Source organism: Vulpes lagopus, chromosome 1 (assembly GCF_018345385.1).
Source record: "Vulpes lagopus strain Blue_001 chromosome 1, ASM1834538v1, whole genome shotgun sequence".
In the NCBI taxonomy this organism is placed as follows: domain Eukaryota; kingdom Metazoa; phylum Chordata; class Mammalia; order Carnivora; family Canidae; genus Vulpes; species Vulpes lagopus.
Genome location: NC_054824.1, coordinates 101,978,440 through 102,004,278, shown reverse-complemented (window position 1 = coordinate 102,004,278; position 25,839 = coordinate 101,978,440). Strand labels below are relative to the sequence as shown.

The following is a 25,839-nucleotide window of genomic DNA, read 5'->3' as shown; positions in this document are numbered from 1 at the left end:
TTTTTTAATTGAAGTATAATCGAAATATAATATTCTGTTAGTTTCATGTGTACAACATTGTGTTTTGACATTTGTATACATTGTGAACTGATCAATAACTCTGGTGACCCATTGTCATCAAAGTTAATACAATATTATTGACCATATTCCTCACACTGTACATTATATCTACATGACTATTTTATAACTTGAAGTTTGTATACACAGACATATATACACACATAGACATCTTCTTTGTATACACATGCACACTAAATAAATCTTTTTTTTTTATTCATTCAGATATCAGTCTACACTTAAGATTGTTTCTGTATTTTGACTATTGCAAATAACAGTGCAATAAATACAGGGATTACATACATGGTTTTATTTTTTTTTTAATTTTTATTTATTTATGATAGTCACAGAGAGAGAGAGAGAGAGAGAGAGAGAGAGAGAGGCAGAGACACAGGCAGAGGGAGAAGCAGGCTCCATGCACCGGGAGCCCGACATGGGATTTGATCCCGGGTCTCCAGGATCGCGCCCCGGGCCAAAGGCAGGCGCTAAACCACTGCGCCACCCAGGGATCCCCATACATGGTTTTAAATTAGTTTTTTTGGAGGGAGGGAGGGGATAGACCCTGGAGGTGGAATTACTAAATCATATAGTAGTTGTATTTTTATTTTTTTTTAGGAACCTCCATATGTTTGCCATGGTGGTTTTACCAACTTACATTCCTGCAAGACTGCATTAGGGTTTTCTTTTCTCTACATTCTCAACAACACTTATTTCTTGTCTTTTTGATCATAGCAATTCTGACCGGTACAAGGTGATGTCATTGTGGTTTTGATTTGCATTGCCATAATTAATGATGCTAAATATTTTTTAGGTGACTGTTGGCCATCTCTGTCCTTTTGGGAAAAATTATTCAGATTATCTGCTTATTTTTTAATCAGGCTGGTTGGTTTGTTGTTGAGTTGTATAAATTCTTTATGTATCTTGTATAGTAACCCCTTATCAGATATGATTTGCAAGTATCTCCTCCTATTTGGTAGGTGGCTTATTCATCTTATTGATGATTGCCCTTGCTGTGCAGAACCTATTTAGTGATGTAGTCACATTTGTTCATTTTTGCTTCTGGTGCCCTTGCCTTTGGAAAAATGAAAACATTGCTAAAACTCAAGTTAAAGAGCTTATTGCCCAGACTTCCTTCTAGATGTTTTATGGTTTCAGGTCTTTTTTTTTTTTTTTTAAAGATTTTATTTGTTTATTCATGAGAGACACAAAGAGAGAGGCAGAGACACAGGCAGAGGGACAAGCAGGCTCCATGCAGGGAGCCTGATGTGGGACTCGATCCCAGGTCTCCAGGATCACAACCCAGGCTGAAGGCAGGAGCCAAACTGCTGAGCCACCCAGGGATCCCCATGAGCCACCCAGGGATCCCTGGTTTCAGGTTTATATTCATGTCTTTAATCCATTTTTAGTTAGTGCTTGTGGTATAGGATAGCGGTCCATTTTTATCCTTTTGCATGTAGCTGTCAGTTTTCCCAGCACCATTTATTAAGGAGCCTGCCTTCCCCCCAACCCACCCACTGTATATTTTTGTGTCCTTGTCTTGTTCCTGATCTTAGAGGAAAAGCTTCTAGCCTTTCACTTGTGAGTATGATATTAGCTACAGGCTTATCATAAATGGCCTTTATTAATAAGGTATGTTTGCTCTATAACCACTTTGTTGAGGGTTTTTATTGTGAAAAGATGTCGAATTTTAACAAAAGCTTTTCTGCATCTATTAAAGTGATCATATGATTTTTAGCTTTTATTTTGTTAATGTGGTATATATAGCTGATTTGCAGACATTGAACACTCTTTGAATCACCTGAATAAATCCCACTTAATCATAGTATATGATCTTTTTTTAATGTATTCTTGAAATCATTGTGCTAAAATCTTTTGAGGATATTTTGTATCTATGCTTATCAGCAATATTAGCTTGTAATTTTCTTTTTTGTGAGCAATATCCTTCTCTGGTTTTGATATCCGGATGATGCTGACCTCATAAAATGAGTTTGGAAGCATTCCCTTCTACTCAAATTTTTAGAAGAGTTTGAGTAGGATAGATATTAAATCTTCAAATGTTTGATAGAATTCACAAGTGATACTGTCTGGTCCCAGACTTGTTTGTTGGGAGTTTATTTACTGATTCAATCTCCTTACTAGTAATTGGTCTGTTTGGATATTTTGTTTCTGTAGGATTCAGTTTTAGAAGATTGTATGTTTCTACAAGTTTATCTACAAGCACACTTCAGTTTATGGCACTTCACTTTAGTGCTCCTTGCAGATAATGTGTTTCATAAAAAATTAAAGGTTTGTGGCAAACCTGCAGTAACCAAGTCTATTGGTGCCATTTTTCCAACAGCACTTACTCTTATCATATTTCTGTCATATTTCATAATTCTTTATCCTTCCCCAGATTTAGACATTTTTTTTAGCCATTATTTATTCAAATATATTTTCTGCTGCTGTCTCTCTTCCTTCTGGTATTCCTGTAATGTGGATGTTTTTCTGTGTGATGCTGGCCCATAGATCCCTTAAGATATCTTCCCTTTTTAAATACCTTCTACTTCTGGATTGTTGAGGTGATACAACTAGTTAAGCATCTGACTCTAGGTTTCAGCTCAGGTCATGACCTCAGGGTCCTGGGATGGAACCTCACATTGGGCTCCAAGTTCAGTGTGGAGTTGCTTGAGATTTTCTCTCTCCCTCTCCCCCTGCTGCTCATGCTATCTCTCTCTCTCTCTCTCAAATAAATAAAATATTTAAAATTATATACAAAAATAAATTCCTTTTCCTTTTGCTGCTGTACTTGGGTGAAGTTCATTGCTTTGTCCTCCATCTCACTGATCCATTCTGCCTCTTTTAGTTCCACTATTGTATTTGTCAGCTCTGTGACTACTGTCTGGTATTTTATTTTCTCTCTCTTTGATAACATTTTCCCTGTGTTCTTTCATTCTTCTCTCAAGGTTGATAAGCATCTTTATGATCATCACTTTGAATTCTCTGCCAGGTAGATCACTTATTTCCATTTTATTAAGGTCTTTTTCTGGGGTTTTGTTTGGAACACATTCCTGTGCCTCCTCATTTTGACTAATCCTTGGTGTTTGTTTCTATGTATGAGGTGAAACCCTTACCTCTGCTTGAAGTAGTGGACATGTAAGGGGATGTCCCAGGGGCTAACAGCGCAATCTTGCCTGGTCTCCAGAGTCAGGTACTCGAGAGTGTCCCATGTGTAGGCGATGTGGTAGGGTGGCAACCAGGGCACAATGGAGTGGGTGCTCACTTGGCTGTGGTGTGTCTGTGCCTGGAGTGGGGATGCAGTCACCTGGCTGGCTGTGGTGCACCTTCGGCACAAGACATAAGATGTACCCAGAGGTGCTAGTAAGTTAGAGTGAGGTACAGAATGTCATCTGCTAGTGCCAGTGCTTACAAAGTCGAGTGAGACTGCAAAAATGTCACCTGCTAGAACTTCTGTCCCCAGGGAGAGTCCCAACAGATTTCTGTCTCTTGGGCAGTTACTTTGAGATTAGTCAGTAGTTCTTTTCCACATATGGTCTCGACTCTTTTCAAACTACTGCTTTTGTGTTAGCTCCCAGGGTGAGTGAGTCTGTGCTTGATCCCTTTAAGAGCCCCACAATTCTGTGGTTCTTCTGGATGTACCTTATTGGTTTTCAAAGCCTAATGTTTTGGGGAGTTTATCTCCCTGGTCCCAGACCCCAGGGGGATGCCTAATTTGGGGAGTCCCTCTCAGGAAGTTTCATATTTTTTAGATCCTTCCCATGGGATTGTTGAAAAGAGCATGTCTGTACTTCCGTCCCATGTTGTTGTGACTCTGGTCCTTCCTTGTGGAGGTACTGCTCATCTAGTCTTCAGGACTTTTTCAAAGGAAATTATTCAATATGTTACCATAGATTTGTTGTGTCCAAGGGAGGGGTAAGGTCAGGATCTTCCTATATCACCATCTTGAACTCAAACTTCCCACTTATTCTGAGATTGATTTGTGTCTCCTTCCCCCCCACCCCTGCCGTAGTTAACCTGGTTAGAGGTTTATCAGTTGTTAGCCTATTAAACCATATTTGGTTTCATTTATTTTTCTGTATTGTTTTTCTTAATTTAATGGATTTCTGCTCATCTCCATTCTATTTGATTTAAATTTGTTTTTTGGTCTTTGTCTACTTTTAAAAATGTAGGTTCTTGCTTTTATAACTTTCTTTTTTCATGACTATACATTTAATGCTATAAATTTCCCTCTCAATATGTTTTTGTTCATTATCATATTATATTAATTATCATACTATATTAATATCATATTATATTTATACATTATCATATTATATTAATAATATGCATTTTCATATAGTTTGAAATAGCTTCCAAACTCTCTTGAAATTTCCTTTTTGGTTCATGAATTATTTGGAAGTGTATTGCTTAATTTCAAGATATTTGGTAAAATTTCTTTGTGTTATTGATTTGTACTTTAATGCTATTATATCCTGAGATTTTTACTCTTTTAAGTAGGTATGGTGTGTCCTGTGGCACAAAATGTGTTCTGTCTTGATGGATGTTGCATGTGAACTTTAATAGAATGTGTGTTTTGCTGCTTTTGAATGGAGTATTCTATAAATGTCAATTATGTCAGTAATTTGTGGTGCCATTTTTTTTTTTTTTTTTTAAGGGCAGCCCGGAGCCAGCCAGGCAGTTTTATTGAAATATTTTTAAATAATTTGCACGTGTTAGTCTCATGTGTCAGCAATGCTTTGTCTGGTTCAGTGATCGCCCACGAGAGAGCAAGCCCAGGGGCCAGAGAGGAAATGTTCTGTCTCTTGAGTCCATGCTGAGGTTCCTCTATGTGGGGAGAGGAGGCGGTCAGCCCATCTGGGGCTGGCACCATCCAATGTGTGTGCTCTGTCCTCACGGGGCATCCTGAAGGCCAAGGTTGGAGGCCAGAGACCACAGGCCCCACCGCTAAGAGCGCGCCCCAGGCAGCTGCAGACCGGGTGTGGGAGGCTTGGCGTGGTGCCCTCGGTGGCAGAGGAGACTGCCCGCCTCACAGTTCAGGTTGCGGTAGCGGGCAACAGCTAGTGTGGGGCGAGGGCACATGGATAGGAAGCCAAAGCTGAAAGGGCCAAGACAGCAGCCGGGGCAAGGCAGCCCCTCATCAGACTCCCGGGGAGCTGAAGGGGGCGGCGAGGGCTCTGTCCGCTCCAGGGCCGCCGCCCGGGGAAGGCTATGCTGGGCCCGGTTCCACGGCTCCCCAGCCCAGCCTTGCGGGGAGCTGACCACCACAGCTGGGGGGTTGTTGTTAAGGGCAGGTCCTGGTCTAGGGGACCAGGGCTGGGAGGCCGAGGAACAAGTGCTGATGAAATTGTTCAATACGCTTATCAAATTTCTGCCTACTTGATTATACTAGTGGGCTTGTCTATTTCTCCTTTTAATTATGACTTTTTGTCTTGAGTATTTTGATGACCTGTTGTTACATTCAAACATTTTTAGGACTGATGTCTTTAGGTATATTATCCCTGGTTATCTATTAATGTTAGCATGCTATATCTTCTTCCCTTTACTTTGAACCTATTTAAGTCTGTAAATTTAAAGCGTTTTTTAAAATAAAACACTTTAGGATATTTCATTATTCAACAAGAACCATCTCTGTTTAATTGGTGTGTTTGTTATGATGTGTTTGGATCATTTAAGTTATCATTGCTGTCGGTAAATTAATATCCACATTTATAAATGTTTTGTGGGTATTTTTATATTTTTTATTTGGTTTCCCTTTTATTGCTACATTGTTTATTTCACTTGAACATTTTACATTCTTCTATTTTCTCTCTTGCTATGTAATTTAATTTTTTATTGCAAGGAATTTAAATGGGTTTTATTTTTTTTTAAGATTTTTTATTTATTTATTCAGAGAGAGAGAGAAAGAGAGAGGCAGAGACACAGGCAGAGGGAGAAGCAGGCTCCATGCAGGGAGCCCGATGTGGGACTCGATCCGGGTCTCCAGGATCATAACCTGGGCTGCAGGCGGCACTAAACCGCTGTGCCACCGGGGCAGCCCCATTAAATGGATTTTAATATGAGGTTTTATGTTAATATGTTTGGGATCTGGGCTTCAATTCTTTTTTTGATTGTCGATTGTCTGCACCCTTGACTTTGAGGTTTCCCTTTGTTCTCTATTTCAGAAAGTCTATTTTTTGAATCTTTTTTGCTAAAATCTTTTATTATACTCTTACGATAGCATAAATATTATTCTGGTGTGGTGATAATGCATGAGAGAGGCATGTACTGTAATCTTCCTATTAGGTTTCTATGGACTTGTGTTTGGTTGTTTGACTTTCCCAAATGTTGCTATTCAATCTTAAGGAATATGTCATTTTATTTTTCCTGTTGTCCATATTCCCTTCTTAGATTCAGCATCCCCAATCTATTTCCTTGAGGTCTTGATTTCTATTGACTTTCTCCTCACTTTTACCTGGATAACATACATGGGCTAGAAGGGTTTAGGGTGGGGAGGGATTCCTTTCTTCCAGCTAACATAATGTTTAGAATTTCAGTCAGGCAAAAATCTTTGCTTTAAGGAATGTTTTTATGGAGAAAGCTTTGCACATGTTTCACAGCAATTACTTCTCCCCTCCCCAACCTTGCCATAATCTTTATCCAGTTTTCATATGGAGAAGGATCTTGAAGGAAACTCCATGAAAGTGTAGGGATGCTCTCAAGAATGAAACCCACCAGGGGTTTCTTGTTCTTATCTTAGTCCACATTCAGCTTCCAGCAGGTCTTCAAAATTTCTGTTTAAGTGTTTTTATAAGATTATGATTCCATTGCCTTCTCTTCTAGATAAGCAAACTTAGTTGCTGTATTTCTCTGGCTCTGCCTTCTTTCTTCATATTTTGCTAAGACTGACTGCTTGGTTTGGTTTAAGAAAAGTGCTTGATTTTCAGCTTGCCCACCTTTTGGTGACAAGGACAGAAGTGACAACTTAAAGTGAGAGTGAAGTATCTTTATTATATTATTTTAACATAATTTTATAGTATATCTTAATAAGGGGTTAGATGATAAACTATTATAGGCTGTTGACATTTTTCCCTATCTAACTCTGGAGATATAATGTGAGGGAAGAGTATACAGACCTAAAAGACTAAGGAAAAGAGAAAAACCTTGATAGACAGAAGCCTCTAGGCATATATAGAGAGAACAGCCAGAAAAGACAAAAGATTCTTTAGGGAAAAGTTTTTATTGGCATTCTTATCTCCACCTGATTTCCTGTAATAGATTATTGCTTCCCCGATTACCACTGTACCACAGATTATCTGCTTCTTTAAAATTGTCCTAGAAAACCAGATCCTTTAAAAAGAAATAAGACTTACAAAGATTCAAATGGGATGGAGCCTACAATTATTTACCAATAATGTGATTGTGTACATGAAAATCCAATAGTTCAACCAATCACTGTGACTAATCTTAGAATTCAGCAACTTTGGCAAAAAGATCAACTTTAAAGAAGCTATAAATTTTGCTTCCTGCAGCAATAACGTGGTGGAAAATATGATATGACAGTCAATTCTATATTCTTAAAGTGTGTGGAAATTGACAGTTGAAAGTGTGTCCTTATAAACTTTGCATCTACTATACATACATGCTCCAAGACCACATTTTCCTTGGGATACTCTTAGCAATGTTTGAAAATATTAGGAATTCTTAGTGACTTTAGCTTTCCATATACAATCTTTTCCATAAATAATCTTTTCTTCCTTTTCTTTTTCCTTTCAAATGTCTCAGACCAGCCTTACCTATGAGTTCTCTTTGCCTACTTCTGCTTCTGAGGTTAGTCAATGGGATGCCTTGAGAACATTGAATTTTTCTTGATCTTGGAAATGTTTTTCTATCATTTGACCAACTGTACTTTTAAATTGGTACCCATTGAATTAGTCTCCTATCTTCCCACAGAGACTGGGGATAGGGGCCCTATTTTTTAATATCTAAGGTCCTTGAGAAAGATAATTCCTGGGTTATAAAACCAGCAAGAGAGGTTTTGAGAGAGGTTGAAAAAGATATGATTGCACATTTTCTAATATAATTGCTCTAGGAAAAGGAAGGACAGGGCCCTAGAGTCAAGAAAAACCCTATCCAAAATTTAAGTCATACTGAGGGGAACATTAAGGCCATCTTGTCACCTATAAAGAAAAAATGTGAGGACGTCTGGGTGGCTCAATTGGTTGAACATCTGCCTTCAGCTTAGGTCATGGTGCCAGGCCCTGGGATGAAAGCCCTATGGGGACTCTCTGCTCAGCAGGGAGTCTGCTTCTTCCTCTCCCTCTGCTAAACACCCAGTAATTGAGTACATTAAAACAGAAAAGTTTAACACCAATTGTGTCACTTTGATAACTCATCCATTCTTTCAAGCCAAAAAACTTTTTCAAAAGTTTGAAAGAATTGTTTTTTAATCTATTATTTTTTATTGAAGTATCATTGACCCCCAATGTTACATCAGATTCAGATTTACCACACACCGTTTGACAACTCCCTACATTAAGTGATGCTCACCACAAATGTAGCCCCATCTATCTGATGTAAAGCTATAACAGTACCATTGACAACATTCCCTAGGCTACCTTCTGTCCCCATGACTTATTCATTCCATAATTGGAAGCCTGAATCTCCACTTCCCTTTATCCATTATGCTTATCACCCCACTTCATCTGGCAACCATCATTTTGTCCTCTCTATATTTATGGATCTGTTTTATTTGTTTGTTCTTTTTGTCTGTTTTCTTTTTTTAAGATTCCATATATAAGTGAAATCATACGGAATTTGTCTTTCTCCTTCTGACATTTCACTTATCATAATGCCTCCTAGGTCTGTAGCAAATGGCCAACTTTCCTTTTTATGGCCAACTAATATTCCAGAGTGTGTGTGTGTGTGTGTGTGTGTGTGTGTGTGTGTACCATCTCTTCTTTATCCATTCATTTATCAGTGGACACTTAAGTTGCTTCTCCATTTTGTCTCGTGTAAATAATGCTGCAATGAACATTGGATGTATATATTTTTGAATTAGTGTTTTCATTTTCTTTGGATAAATACCTAGCAGTATGATTACTGGATCATATGGTGGTTCTTTTTTTAATGTTTTGAGGAAACTCCATACTATTTTCCATAGTGGCTGAACCAATTAACATTCCCAGAAATAGTGCATAGGCTTCCTTTTCCTCTAAATCTTCACCAACACTCATTTCTTATCTTTTTAATTCTGGCCGTTCTGACAGTTGTAAGACAATATTTCATGGGCTTTGATTTGCATTTCCCTGATGATTAGTGATGCTGAGTATCTCTTCATGTGTGTCTTGGTTATCTGTATGTCTTCTTTGGAATAATGTCTATTCAGTTCCTCTGCCCATTTTTTAACCTAAGAATGATGATGATTATGTTGAGTTGTGTATGTTCTTTGCATATTTGGATATTAGCTCCTTATTGGATATATCATTTGCAAATATCTTCTCCTATTCAGTAGGTTGCTTCTTTGTTTTATTGTTTTCTTCACTGCGTAAAAACTTTTTATTTCACAAAAATTTGATATAATTTTGAGGATATATAATTTTGAGTATATAATATAAAAGGTTCTCTCTGGAATATTTTTTGAGCTATATGAGTTCCATCTTTCCTGGCTTCTGAAAAGCTAGAGGAGAAGAAGGGACATTATATTAATGACATCCTTTTCATCTTAAATTCAGGAATCTTGAGTTTTATAGTGTGTCTCCCAACTTCATCTCAATGAAGACTCATTACCCATTAGTTTACAGTTTGCTAAGATCTAAGCCACAGAGCATATGACCAAAATATTATTGCTTTGGAATTTTAACTAACTTTGAGAAACACAAATTCAATGAATGATAATTTTTTTTGATTGGGTTCCAATGATCCATAAAATGTTGATTTGTGATGGTCTAAATAAAGGAATGATAAGTCAGCAGCTAAAGATTCTGGAAAACACATTTCACTTTTTAAAAGGCTTTTGAGATAGGATTCTATACTTGGAGTTAATGGTCAGGAGTGTCCCTAGGATCAATTGCTATAGAAAAGAAGGAAAGAAAGTATGATTTGGCAGATGGAAAAGTGAAACTCTGGTGTAAGCCCAAAACTACACTAGGAGTTCCAGGAGTACATTGGCTCTTCATAGTTGTCAAAAGATAAGTTGAGATATCTAGGCTTTTATAACCCCACATCAATCAGTCTAGGATGTAACCTCCCTAAAAGGGATGTGGATTTGGTCAATGTAACTTTCTGCAGTTGAAGTCATCCCTGAGGGGGCTAACAGGAAAAGGTATATGCCAGCAGCACCTTTACCAACTGGCGCAAGCCTTTCATTAAAGGGATGTCTTACTGAGTTAGAGCTACGGTAGTAAATATCCTAGACTGGGCAGTTTAAACAATAACACTTCTTCCTCACAGCTCTGGAGGCTGGGGGTCTGAGATGAGAATGCCAGCATGGTTGGGTTCTTGGTGAAGGCCCTTCTCCTGGTTGTGTCTTCATATGAGCGCACAAAAAGAGAGGTATCTTATATTTCCTTCACTTTGTTAAGAGCATTAATCCCATCATGGGGACTTCATTCTCATGACCTAATTTAATCCTGATTAACTCACCAAGGTCTTACTTCCAAATACCATCATATTGGAGATGAGGGTTCAATATATGAATTTTGGGCAAATGCAAACATTTAGCACATAGCAAGGGGATTCTGGATAGCATGTCATGACATAGTCTCATATGTTTGGTAGTCATAAAAAAGTAAGAAATGTTCACTATATTAATAAATAATGACATGTATCTTTATATTATAATCTGCTAGAAGAGAGAAAGACTTTAAGAGTATAATTCCTGAAATTTCAGTAGAGAAAATAGAATCTTAGTTTCAAAATGATAATCATTAACAAGATTAAATCTTCTTAGATTATTAGTTTAATTACAAAAATAATTCATGTTCACGTTAAAAATGCCTATATGATAGAATTGTGAAGAGCAGAAAGTCTTCATAATTTATAATCATTAACTGTGTTTTTTCCTAAAGTAAATGGTTTTATAAATTGTCTATAACTTTAACTGTGACTTCTTGTAGACTTTAAGTATGTTGAAGTGCTAGTATTTTTAAATATAAAAGATTTTCATGCTAAAAAAAAAAAATAAAAAAAAATAAAAGATTTTCATGAAAAACTGAAGCCCATGTTCCAATAAACTCTCAATTGATCCTTATATTTTGCTCCATCTGAACCTCTAATTTAGTTAGCAGAAGTCATAGGCTTTCTACAATTCAAACAAGGCTTAGCCTGCTGCATCGTCTCATTTCTGTCTTAAATTTCATTTTTTTCTGACTGCTAAGTAAGTTACTACTTGCTTATCTATATCAAAACTTCGAATGTTCTTTGCTGCCATCTCCCCTGCTGCCTTCAACTTTGTAATGTTATTGGTATTTCAGAAGGAAATGATATTAACAATGTGTGTTAAGTTTGTCTTGATGAACTAGAGATCCATGGATGGTGATAGCTCTCATCAGAATCATCACAGGTACCTTTGAAGATATTATGCCTAAAATTTTCCTCAGATAATTATTTTTTTATAATTTTTTTTAATTTTTTTTAATTTTTATTTTATTGTTTTAGATTTTATTTATTTATTCATGAGAGACACAGAGAGAGGCAGAGACACAGGCAGAGGCAGAAGCCGGTTCCCTGCGGGGACCCCCATGCGGGACTTGATCCTGGGGCTCCAGGATCACACCCTGATCCAAAGGTAGATGCTCTATGCGGAGCCACCCAGGTGTCCCTCCTCAGATAATTCTGATTTAACTGGCCTGCCATGAATCTCAAGATAAGTCTAATGTATAGCCAGGGAAAAACATCATATCGGTATATTATCCATATATCAAGGAATAGATTTCAGAAGGCCCATATAGTGTAGAAAGTACACTTGGAATGCTAAATGTTGCTTCATTTTACTTTCAAACTAAACAATCAGAAATGTTCTAAGCTAAGGAATGTCATAGGTTTATATATACATATATAAAATACAGAAAAAGTTTATTTTTATACATTTCTAAAATATGTGTCTGCATATTTTAATAAAAATGCTTAGTTTAATTTGTTTACTTTTGTCACATAGCAATATGTTTTTGTGTTCTTTCCTAACCAGGGCACGTATGCCTACCTCATTATTCTTATTGAGAATTTTTATATTTTATTAAATATTTATTTATTTTAGAGAGAGAAAGAGACAGAGTGCAGGGGGGAGGGGCAGAGGGAATGGGAGAGAATCCCAGACAGACTCTCTCCATTGAGTGAAGAGCCAAGGTGAGGCTTAATCTCCTGACCCTGAGATGATGAGCTGAGCTGAAACCAAGAGTCAGTTACCTAACCAACTGAGCCACCCAGTTTCCCTGAAAGTCTTTCTATTTTATAAATTAATTTAACCACTTTTTTTTTATTCTTGGGAATATATGCTATTTCTGTGGTTATTACAAATGTCCCTATATTTAAACATCTTTGTACATATATGCTAGAGGTAGGACTAATAATTTTGATATATTTATATATATAAATATTCTCATCAACCATTTGAGTCTGTTAACCCAAGCATCCACCCAATACATGTTTTTTTTTTTTTCAATCTTTCTTAAAGGTTTTCTAAATTGATAGCCAAAAATGCTTTGTAGAGACTTCCATTTTTACCATCATCATGTAAAAGGCTTGGATATTGTTGCTCCCGTCCCTACAAGAAAAAGCTGAAACCTGAAAATGAATTAATTCTTGGCTCCTTAGTGGAATGAGGTTGCAGAGAATGTTAATTATAGTTTTGCAGAAAAACAGAACCAATAGTATGAGTGTGCATGTATATGTGTGTATTTATGTATACACATATTTATGAGATGTAACTTATCATAAGGTATTGGCTCACACAATTAGAGAGGCTAAGAATTCCCATGATCTACTCTCTGCAAGCTTGTTGGTTTACAAGCTTGCCCATTTACAAAGGGCAAGAAGAAACCAAAGAGGCAGGCCCCTCCAGATTGGATGTTTTAATAAGCAAGGGAACTTACAAGGTTTGTCTTGGGCAGCTACAAGGCAAATAGAGTTCCACACCTGCCCATCACGAACCTAGAGCTTATAAAGAGGCCTTAAGTGTATGTTCAGTCATGTATACCACACAGAAGTCTTAATGTCTTCCTTTCTCAAGGCTATGTTTTGGGAACAGCTCCCACTATGGGAATGATGCTAAGAAAGATCCTTCCAAGGACAGGGCAGGGAGCCTCCGATTGCCTAGGCCCAGCTTGCTGGTAAACAAGTGACCACATCCTGTCAATGACTTCCTCCAACAAAGCTATTGACCCAAGAAAAGTGGTGTAGTTCGAAGGTCTGAGAGCCTCAGAGCCAATGGGATAGATTCCAGGAAGAACCAGGAGCACTAACGGCAGAAAATCAAAACACTGTGTCAGCTCAGTCAGGAAGAGAGAAAATTTAACCTTCCTCTGCCTTTTTTGTTTGACTCAGCCTCTCAACAGATTGGATAATGTCCATCCACATCAGGTAGGCATCTGCTTTACTCAGTTTCCCCAATTTAAATGTTAATCTCAGCAACATCCTTAGAGACACACCCAGAAATAATATTTAAACAGCTATCCAATGGCCCAATCAAGTGGACATATAAAATTAACTGCCACATAGGCCAATTCATCACAGTTTAATCTGAAGAGTCAAAGATGGAGAGTCAGTGCTGATACCGCTTTCCTGGAGCACAAGCCTCTGGAGCCATAAACCAATAGGGACACCTAAATGGTAACTGGTGAGTTGATGGAAACAGTGTGGATATTCCCGAAGGACACAATCTTAGTGGGTCCTCCACACTTCTGTGGGTTTTACCTCCAGCAATCTCACCATATTCTCATGGTAAAAACCCAGTTGGGGGGAAGAAAACAACAGCCTTTGCACTTCTGGCAAGGGGAGGAAAAGGCAACCATTTTGAGACACCCCTGGAGAGTTCTTCCAAACAAACATTTCTTCAACAAGAGAAGCTCTGACTAGAGCCTTTCTAGGCCTGGAGGAAGGGAAATTTTCCAGCTTAGCATTCTGATTTCACGTAAGGGAGGAGGGGGAAGCTAAGATACACATCTTCACCTCACAGAACCTGAGATGTAATCGTAGAAGTAGAGAATACTTTCCTTCTCCCCACACCTTTCCAGCGTTACCAGCACATCGACATTTCAGTAAAGTAACAATGAATCATGCCCGAGAGAACTGCACAGCTCGGACTGTATTTAAGAAAGAATTCTTAGGGAAGTCTAAAATCTAGGGTATTTAAAACAATGACATTACAGGTAATGAAGACTCTGGCACCTGCAACCGTGGCAAACATTACACAAAGCACAACTCCCAGACAAATGAACCCCAAACCTTACACTAAAGGCCCATTTACTTCAGTTCTAATTACCTGATGCATCACGTCCAGCTTTCAACAAAAATTATAAGGCGTGCTTGACAGGCAAGGAAAAGCACATTAGGAAGGGGAAAAGCCAGCTTTATAAACCAGCTCAGTAGGACACAGATTTTAAAATTATCAGACAGGACATTGAAATAGCAATGATTAGTATGTTAACCGCTCTAATGGAAAACAATAATAGAGGACATGCAAGAACAGATGGGGAGGGCAAGCAGAGAGATGGAAAAGCTAAGAATTGAAAGGGAATGCTAAAAAAAATAAAAAAACAGTGTAACAGAAGGGAAGCGTGTTTTCAATGGACTCATCATTTTACTGGGCACTGCTGAGGAAAGAACCCATGAAATTGAAGATAAATCAATAGAGACGTCCCCAGCTTAACTTAGAAGGAATAATGAAAATAAAAGCGAACTAGCAACACCAAATGCTGGCGAGGTTGTGCAACAGCAGGGATTCTCCTTCATTGCTGAGGCAAGTGCAAAATGGCACAGTGGTACCTCCACTTTGGAGGACAGTATATCATTTTCTTACAAATCTAAACCCAGGGCTACCAGACTACCTGGCATCCATACTCCTGGGGCTTCATTCATGTGATCTGAAAACTTGAGTAGGGATTTTAAATGCCTACTTCTAAGTGATAGAAGCCGGTCTGAAATGTCTACATCCTGTATGGTTTTAACTAGTGACCTTCTGTCAGAGGTAAAACTACAAGACATTAAAATATCAGTGGGTACCAAGGATGTCTAGAGTGGTCAAGTTTATCGTATGGGATCCTATAGCTATGAACACATGACATTATGCAGTTGTCACAACACAAAGTTCAGTATATGAAATGTGAGCCACAATGTATGTGAATTAATATATATGTTTTTAATTTTAATATATTAATATGTATTTTATTTTTAATATAACATATCATTATATGTTATTAATATATTATATTTTATAAAATATTTTGACATGTATATTTTGATGTTAATATATACGTCTATACATATTAAGTTTCTATAATAAATAATATATATATATATATATATATATACACACACACACGCAAGCTTTAGAGATCCTAGCGGGGAAAGCAATGGGTAATAAGAGACTCTTTCTGTTTTACAATGCATGAAACAGCCTCACTTCAAGGGTGGGTAGAAAAGGTGCTGAGCTAAAGAAATTCAGAAATGACTGGAAGATGTTAGTGGCACTACGTGTACGCACTGCATTCTCACTGGCAAATTTGTCTCCGTGGTGATGGGTTAACAATTCTGAACTTGTATGTATAACACAGGAGTTTTAAAAATTAAAGAAATGGGAGGCAGAGAGAGACAGATAGTGGAGCCACCTGCATCCTAATTAATAGCCCCTCGTTCTTAGTCCCACACATACCTGGGCTTCCCCCTGGGAACGTGGAGAGCCACCTGAAAAGTATTCACCTTGAATGTTACAGAGTTCTTGCTGTATTGATTCTACCCATTTATAATGCAAACTTTAATAATATCTTCCCAGGTTGGCTGGATTCTATATTTGGACTTTGGCCCCGAGATGAGGTCTACATTTTCAAATAATGAGGAGGACCCACATATTAGCTAAGAAGAATTTTATGTTTGTTTTTATTGATACCAAATGTGTGCATGTCTCTCTCACACATCTGCACAGGGAAGTCTGGTGAAGATGATACACAAATATTAGCATTTATTACACTAATGATAAAGGACAGAAACACTATTGCCCTTGTCCAACTGTTTAGAGGCAGATTTAAATGATTAGTGGACCTAATTTTTAATGATTTTCCAATTAGATTCCAGATAGTAATTTAGAGTACCAGGCAAATGGAAAAACAAGATCACAAATTGTCCCTTTTTTTTCTTCCTCGTGAAAAGAATTTTTACTTCGATATACATACATGGAAGAGATCCATGCAAATCACTTTTTTCCTTTGTTAGTGAAATTTGACAATAATTCTGGCAACTCACAGCAGAATAAAAATTGAGAAAATCTTCATGTTTATTTCTCAACATGTTTGTGTTAAAAACATGTTAAACATAGGAGGACAAATTATAAAATGTTTATGTTCAATTTAGTCAAATGGTTACTAAATTACCGACAATCAAGATTGAATTTTTAAAATTCATTTGCAATGTAAACTGAACAACCAGTGTTCTATATATTGGTTATAGGCTATTTGTTTTGTTGCAAAAGAATTGGACGCTTTCTAACTCAAGTTCCATCCACAAACAGTATGGCATTTTTTCTCATCACTCTTTCCTAGGGAAATAGGTTATCAGTTATCCCACCTTTTGGGGATTTTTCTTTGTTATTATGTATGAATAGTTTCTCTTCTATTTTACAAAAACCCAATAATAGCTACACAAGTAAAAAAAAGATAATGCTAATACAGTTTTACATTGTGCCTATGGGCTTCATAAAATTGTCCTCTGGATATAATTTTTTTAATTGTTAAAATTACACCGAGTATTATAAAATCCCATTACATACTAATAAAAAAGATTTTTTTAAAATGACAAGCTAGGGATTCCTGGGTGGCGCAGCGGTTTAGCGCCTGCCTTTGGCCCAGGGCATGATCCTGGAGACCCGGGATAGAATCCCACGTCGGGCTTCAGGTGCATGGAGCCTGCTTCTCCCTCTGCCTATGTCTCTGCCTCTCTCTCTCTCTCTCTCTCTCTGTGACTATCATAAATAAATAAAAATTAAAAAAAATTTAAAATGACAAGCTAATGTGTCATGCCATGATCAAATATAAACTAACTGTAAGTAAAAAACTGATTCTTCTTATACTAATATTCCGACTTTTCTGGCAATACCGTGCTATTCTAAGTTATCAGAAGGTAGGGAAACTTCCTTGTGATTTTGTGCCCATGGTGTCCTTTTTTCCAAATCTGAAGTATATATTAATGTGCTTTTTAAATGATGAACAGAATAACCATTTTGCAATTAATTAAATTCACAAGTAGCTTTAATAAAGTTGGTAGCATAATGATTATGAGGATTTATTCAAAGCATGATTTTTAAAACATCCTTGAGATGACTCAGCCGTGTCAAATTCGGTGCTTCATGTTAAAATGAATTACAGTTCGAGAACTCTAATGCTGCCGTCTTGACAGTGTCAGGGTTCAGGGAGCCTCAGTGGCCCAGCGGCTTAAGCTTGGGCTCAGGTCGTACCAGGGTCCTGGGATCAAGCTCCGCATTGGGTGGCCTCTCCCGCTGCCAACGCCCTGCCTGTTCTGTCTCTCTCTCTTGAATAAATAAAACCTTAAAAAAAAGAATAAAGAACAATCTCAGGGTTTAACTTTCTGATCAGCATTCATCTTACTATTCTAAAAATTCCTTTTGGTGCAAGAGATAAAGCAGAAGAGCAGCTAAGTGTGTTCACAACTTCTCTTGCTGTGTTTGCATTATCTGTCCATTTCAGTGTGCTTTCAAGGGTCGTTGTGCCTCCAAAGGTGACTAAGAGAATGGATATTAATGGAATCGTGGTAGAATGATGATGAAGTCAGAGAAATTGCTGATAGAAGAGAATTGATGTATCTTTACCTTCAAGAATGTGCCCCCCCAGTAACACCTGTTTATTATTTTTGTAAGCAGAAATTCTCCCTTGGCCACTGTCATCTCTCTAATCACTTCTCTGTAGTAGGTAAAGGAATCCTGGATGTATTTTCAAAAGAGAGTTATGACACATTTTTGATTGTTGTTTCCAGCCGGTGATTCCCCTACCCTCAGAATCATGTTTATGCATTTAATTTGAACCTTTAATAGTTTTGCCTGTGAAGAATTCACCCAATTAAAGCAGGCTTCTCCTTGCCCTGAGTCTTCACGATCGTACCCTCTCATGGAGCTGTGCTTCCTGGGCTCACAGAAAGGTCGTCTCTTTGCAACATGCACATCTGGTCTCTTTCCTCAGGCTACCATTCTTTACTGTGTGTGTGTGTGTGTGTGTGTGTGTGTGTGTATTTAAACTATCTAGTTGAAAATCAATGGACAGTTGTGCCTGGGTGGCTCATTCGGTGAAGCGTCTGCCTTTGGCTCAGGTTATGATCCCGGGGTTCTGGGATCAAGCCCCCAACATTGGGCTCCTTGCTCAGGGGGAGCCTGCTTCTCCCTCTCCCTCTGCCTGCCACTCCCCCTGCTTGTGCTCTCTCTGTCAAATAAATAAATAAAATCTTTAAAAAAGGAAGAAATGGATATATCATGCCCTCTTTAAAGTTTTATAAAACAATTAGAATTTTAGATATACTCACATAGTATATTTATATGTAGAATGTATATGTCAATATGTTGACAAAAAGAATGGAAATACACAAACATTGAAAGTGTCTCTGGGGAATATAAGATATTTGTCTCTTTTCTATTTATTTTTTTTAACTTATGAGTATTTATTACATCTTAAATATGAAACAAAATCATTACTGTAAAGTGATATTTATTCATTTTTAATTTTTTATATTTACTTCTTAGGTTTATTTTTTGCAATATATATTTTTGTATATAACACACAGATGTGTTGAATAACAAGGGAGACTATCCCCCAATACTTTGGCCTTTTGTTACAGAAAACAAACCTGCCAACAAACAAAATCCATTATCTGAAGGCAGTGACATAGGCAACGTCAAGTACTCAGAGAAACCATTCTTTTAACAAAGACATTGATGGATCAAGTCAAAGAATATACGTTAAAATCACCTGTAAAGCTAATTGTTAAATATTTCCATGGCCCAACTTTTTTTTATTGTGATTTAGTTCTTTTATTTTATTTTTTATTTATTTTTTATTTTTTTAGTTCTTTGATTTCTAATGGGCCCCAGAACCATCCTTTATGGTCAGTCCATGTGCCATTTAAAAACCTCTGATTTTCTTAGGCATGTTACTCTAACTAGTCATTCCTGTAGGCCTTCTGTGAAAATTTATTGGTTTGACCCTGTAGATATAGAACAAATGTGAAACAAAGATAAAAATTTTAGATCTATGTTAATATATACCTTACTGGCTTCTGATCTCTTCTGCTACGTGCTCAGTATCAGCAATTCCAAGCTATCAATGGCTTCTGGCATGTGAAGTGCTGACTCTTCTTTCTGTTCCAAGAATCTATTTCCTATGACATATCATATCATACAGATTTTTTTTTTAAGTAGGCTCCACACTGGATATGGAGCCCAATGTGGGGCTTGAACTCACAACTCTGAGCTCAAGACCTGAGCTGAAATCAAGAGTCAGATGGTTAGCTGACTGATCAAACCAGATGCCCTTATACAGAATTTTTTCAGCATTCCAAACTATTCAGAGTGTGGAACAATGTTGTCAAACAGAAGAACTGGGTAGAGCAAAGAATGCTCGGAAAAAGGACCATAAAATAAATCGAAGGGTTTTTGTGTGAATTTAAAAGATGGTCCAAAAATGGGCATTTTGACAAAGCCCATGTTTTTATATGTTACTTTAGACAAGTCTTGTTAATTCCAAATATCTATGCATGATTCCTGTAAAATTTAGGGATTGTTTGGGCATTATTTAAATCTATAATCAATAAATTAAAATGATAATAATAATTCCGGGAAAGTAGAGCCTATTTGTAAGGGCAGATCCACTTTTAAATTGTCCATTTGCAATTGCATTCATTAATTCCCCTAGAGTCTTATTATACTGTGATGTATTTTATTATACTATATTATCTCATACAGGAGAGAAATTGATTTGGATTAACATTTCTAAAATAATAAAGTGAGATCACTTTAGATTATTGTACCGTAGTCAACTTACAAACATAGACACTTTTCCTGAAAACTAGGTCAAAAAAAAAAAGGCAAACACAAAACCCAGAATATAGGTGCTCTGCTGCTTTCTTACCTGAGGAATTAGCTAACTGCATCTCGCATTCAATTTAAAGACTTAGGAATCATCATTTTTCAAATAGACTACCTGGTTTGTTTCTCTATCCCTTGAGGTAAATTTGATGTTTGTGGAGCATGTACAGTTCTCACCAGTTTCTAGTTAAAGTCACAAAACTTTACCTTCTTTCTTTTCCATTGCTGCAAAATTTTTAGAGTGTATCATTTCCTTTGAGTTTCACATAATGACTCAGTCAGTGCTAGCAGTTTATTCCTTTGGGCCATCGATTGCTGTTTCCAGATTATTAACTTTCTCTGCTAATTTGTTCAATTTAGACTTCAAACCTTTATGCCCCCTTTGCATACTATCCGTCTTTTTGTCAATTTTCATTAGTAGGGCATGAGTGCAAAACCACTAATGACAGACAGTTCTATTGGTTCGTTTGATTGCTATACTACTCACAGAGTGCTCCAGGTATTGGCTGGAAAAAAATAACTTGGTGTGGCATTTATATTGATAATTTTCCTGGCTCCTTTGATCTAATTCCTACCATTCTAAAGCTCTCCCAGTCAAAGCACATAAATCACATACCTCTCCTGCAGATGAACCATCTTGCATCTTGATGATTGAACATCTGGATCCAGTCTGTTTATATTTCATTCATTGTGTGTTGCCAGGTTTAGTTTATTTCAAGGAAAGAAAGCTATAAGGAGTTTTTACAGATTTGCTGAGTTGATAAAATTAGTTGATTTCCAATCTTCAATGCCAGACCCTAGTGTAGTGACGTGTGTATTTTAAGATACTTGTAGAAGAAGTATAACTTAGGGTCAACATTTACTATACTAGTTAATGAGTGAAATTGAAATAAGAGGGATGTAATTTTTGTTTATAAAACCTTTTCATTAAGAACTATGCTCTTTAATGATCATAGTTTATGTTGAATTAATATTCTGGTAAATGTGGTTTTATGTATTTCTTTACATATGCATTTTTTTGTACTCAGTGATCTTATTTAGATATCTGAGTTATCTTCTGCAACAGGCTTCCAACATATGAATCAAAGTAAAAAGTCTAAGAAATTATTATTATTTAATATCAGAGGTTGTTAATAGAAGTGATACCTGGGATAATCATGATTGTTTGTGATCTTAATGAAGCATACATTTTTTTAAGACATAAAATCAAACCACATGGGTGTATATAAATTCATTGAAGTATAAATGAAATACCTCAATTTTTATTACATCATTATGAAACATTATAAAAATCTTTGATGCTTCTTATAGTTGCTACCCAGGAATATATGATCCATTGTTAAATTTAGGAATATTTTCTCATTCTTAGTGGGACATTTATACTATAAAAATTTCCTAAGAGATGTTTTACCATTAAGGCTGAGTAGCATCACATTGATGATTTCATGGTATTCTTGTGTTTTTATTCCAAAGTGCAGTATATTTCTTACAGGATGTCAGCAGGTGGGGGTCTCAAATATTAGCCGAAGAATATCATTGAAAGTTAAGACAAATCAAAGTGGTTTTTTTGTTTGTTTTTGGAATCAAAATTAACTTCTCTGAACTTTGTAGACACAATTATGTTTTTATAAAGTAGCATTATTCAAATATAAAAAGAAAGGACTTGCATTTTTACATATCTGTTTTATTATCGAAAAACATTTACACATAAAGTTAAATAATATGTGCTTCAGTTCTACTACCTCTTTTGAATAATAGTATCTTAAACTAAGGGGATGACAAAAGTTAGTCATGTTTATGTACAAGTTTCAAAATTTTCAATGGACCAAATTCCAATAATTGGTCATATTCATTGAACTACTTCAGCACTAATATTAAAAATTAAATATAACATAGAAGTTTCTTATTTCCATGAGTTGGAATAAAATAATTTCAATATTATTATCGTAATGTAAAAAGCTAAGACTGAAATCTGAAGGCCCACTACAATATAAGAGGATCATTTTATATAAACTTTACAATAGTAACAGATGCGTCCATACCTATAAAACCAGAATAATAATTTTAAAAAACTAAATTTTCAGTAGCGTATGTACTTAGAAACAGCATTCCAAAATAGTATAGTATTAAATTAAACTAAAGTAGTCAGAATTAATAGTCCACCTACATGAAATGTGTCAAGACTCAAGATATTACTAAGAAACACATTAGGTCAGTAACAGTAGGTTACTGTTATATTTTTATAATAGCATGCAGTTGCTAATTATTGCAATTTACATTGAAATCTCACGTTTTTTGTTTCTTCTAACTGCTTTGTGAGAGGATGATAATAGTTAAAATAAATTTTTGTAGCTTCAATAAAATATAATAGACCAAATTTATTTTTATTTACTATTTTTTTTAGATTTTATTTATTTATTCATGAGAGATACAGAGAGAGAGACAGAGACACGGGCAAAGGGAGAAGCAGGCTCCCTGCGGGGAGCCCAGTATGGGACTCAATCTCAGGACCCCAGGATCATGCCCTGAGTGTAAAGCAGACACTCAAGCACTGAGCCACCCGGGGGCCCATAATAGACCAAATTTAAATGGAAATTTTGTATAGTTAACACAATCGTTTTAAAGGATTGTTAGAATATTGAAAAATCAGTGAATCAATCCTATCCATCAAAGACATTTAGTAGTATCTGATTTATTGACCTTAGATGTGGGGAAAATAGCCTTATTTTCTTTATAAATTATTTCAAATAGACATTACTAGCAAATTACTTTTTTTAAGATTTATTTATTTATTCATGATAAACATAGAGTGAGAGAGAGAGAGAGAGAGAGAGAGGCAGAGACACAGGCAGAGGGAGAAGCAGGCTCCATGCAGGGAGCCTGATGTGGGACTTGATCCCAGGGACCCTGGGGTCAAGCCCTGGGCTGAAGGCAGGTGCTAAACCACTGGCCACCCGGGCTGCCCAATTACTTTTATTAATATTTAGAAAGTCTGCAAATTCATTTGATAACTCAATGTTTCCATGACTGGCATGGTATTTAGAACATTTGGATCTATAACTCTGATGCAGGGCGTATAAATAACTGCTCTTAAAAATATCCGCCTTGACTCAAAGCAGATAACTTTGTTCTCTGCATTCTCACGAGTCAAATGGAAACAATCACACCTCTGCCTATACTCTTCACAGTCACAGAGCTATCCTCACACCCTTGTCAAATATGTTCCTGGAGGATGTCATGTAAATCAAACTTACATAAAATATTATATTTTCATGCAGGACTCAGGATCTCGGTCTACCTTCCTCTCCCCCCTCTAGTCATAGGAATCCCTGCTGGGTACTTAGCACGTTAGCCTCGTCCGTTCCGTTCCCGGTATCACTCTGACCTTTACCTCCAGTGTCTTATTAACTAAGTTCCTGCCACTTCCCAAGTTCCTGGAAACCAATGTCACTGCCTCTAAACACCATCCTTAGAGACCAGTCCTCTTATTGGCCTTCATCAGGCTTAGACATGGCAGCTGTCCAATGAATCAGTGGGGACAGAAGCAAGAGAAGCACAGCTGAGGAGAATGAAGCTAATGGGGACAGACCGCCAGCAAGGTTCATACAATAGGTTGTGTCTGGAGGCAGGAAACGTCAGTGTAAGTTCGAAACTACAGGATGAACCACAAACAGGGTCTCAAAGGGGAACTGACTCTAAAAACATGCCCAAAGAATGGAATCCAGTCTGTGTTAGGGAACAAGGTCAGAGTCTAAGGATGAATGTCAGATCCTGAAGCTCCAACAGCAAGAATCATCCATCTGTTCCCTCCATCTGAGAGGATTCAAGTCTTTGCCAGCTGTCCCACACTTGGAGAATCGGGGGACTGGAGGGGAATTATTGGTGAGCCCTAAAGAACCTTTATCTATCAAGGAGTATCATAAGTACTGAAGCAGTGATTACTCTGTCAAAGCTTGCTTGTTCAAGACAGCAGGGTATGAAATATGGAGACAAAGTTCCCGTCTTTGTTGTGGATGAAAAGACATTACCTTTATTCATTTGTCTGTTGATACATTTTTAGGCTGTTTCCACATCTTGGTGTTTGCGAATGTTGCTACAGTAAACACAAAAGTGCAAGTAGCTCTTCAAAATCCTTATTCTAATTCCTTTGGATGTCTACCCAGAAGTGGGACTGCTGGATCATCTGGTAGTTCTATTTTTAATTTTTGAGAACCCTCGGTACTGTTCTCCATAGCAACTGTACCAGTTTACATTTTTACCAACGGCGTACAAGGTTTCCAACTTAGCCACACCCTCCCCAATACTCGTTATTGTTCTTTTTAAAAAACTTTTAATAATTGACATCCTAACAGGTATGACATGATGTCTCATTTAAGATTTTGATGTGTATTTCCCTGATGATTAGTGACATTCAGCACCTTTACATTTGTCTGTTGGACATTTGTATATCTTCTTTGGAGAATACCTACTCAAGTCCTTTGACCATTTTTTAATTGGGTTGTTTGCTTCTCTGCTGTGAAGTAGTAGTTCTTTCTGTATTTTGGATTCTAACCTCTTATCATCTATAGAGTTTGCAAATATTTTCTCGCATTCCACAGATTGCGTTTTCACTATGTTAATTATTTCTTTTGCTGTGTAGAAGCTTTTTAGTTTGATACAATGTCATCTATTTCTGCCTTGTTACCTGTGCTTTTGGTGTCAAATCCAATAAATCTTAAAGACCAATGTCATGAAGCTTTCTGTTTCAGTGTAGCAGGAAATCTAGTTTTCTACAGTATTGATAGAATATGGGAACCACATTTCTAATGTTCACCTTTTACAAAATGGGCCTGATGGGAACTAGGAACAGAGAGAAGTACTCTAGAAGCTATAAATAATAGAAAATTTCAGTCCTAGGATATTATGGACTCAAGATTATCTCTTAATGATAGACTTGAAAGCATTTATTTTCTTAAAAGTATCTCAATAGATTACTATTTCCATTTACCAATTTTATCTTGTGATTTTTATAACAAATCCAAACTTCAGATTTGGCATCTATACATAGTGTTACATCCTGGAAAAAGGTCCTTGGTCAGGATGACTGCAAAATGTTATTTTATATCTTAGCAATCACTGGGAGACTAATTATAAAGAAAAAAAACAAAATTTATGCTCAGTAAGGTATATGGTTTAATATGCATGCAAGACACTTTAAATTTGTTTCCAAATTTAAATTTGAATTTTCATTAGTGAATTCTGATTATTGCCTCAAATACACTCATGCTCTAGTTAAACTGTATTCCTCAGATTTTTCACATGATATGATAGCTCTGTCATTGTGTGCAGTTTCATCTACCTGAATGCTTTTATCTGTCTCTTGCCCCTTTTCTCCTAGTCTTCACCCAGAAAACTGATAGTTTTCAATATCTACTTGGAACGTCTTCCCTCAACTTTTCTATTTATGATAGAATTTGTTGGCAAGGATTCCACATGTTTCTGTGAATCTTATTTACAGCACTCAGTAAGTGCTA

The 25,839-nt window shown here is 36.8% G+C and overlaps 1 protein-coding gene across 1 annotated transcript; it reads right to left on the bottom strand.

Annotated features, from left to right (window-relative positions):
* Positions 1 to 4,713: 4,713 nt before the first annotated feature.
* Positions 4,714 to 20,391, bottom strand: LOC121487287 (dual specificity testis-specific protein kinase 1-like). The gene is made up of 2 exons (XM_041748832.1): positions 20,370 to 20,391; positions 4,714 to 5,426 (listed from the first exon to the last, which is right to left on the bottom strand). Exons 1-2 carry the CDS (start codon positions 20,389 to 20,391, stop codon positions 4,999 to 5,001), a joined length of 450 nt encoding a protein of 149 aa, XP_041604766.1. The 3' UTR covers positions 4,714 to 4,998.
* Positions 20,392 to 25,839: the final 5,448 nt, after the last annotated feature.

Bases quoted from the DNA above. Each gene is read 5' to 3' on its own strand.
- LOC121487287 (XM_041748832.1), bottom strand. From the start codon at position 20,391: ATGCAGTTAGCTAATTCCTCAG. The intron at 5,427-20,369 runs GTAAGAAAGCAG...ATAATCAAGTAG, and splicing joins GCAGTTAGCTAATTCCTCAG to GCAGAAATTTGATAAGCGTA.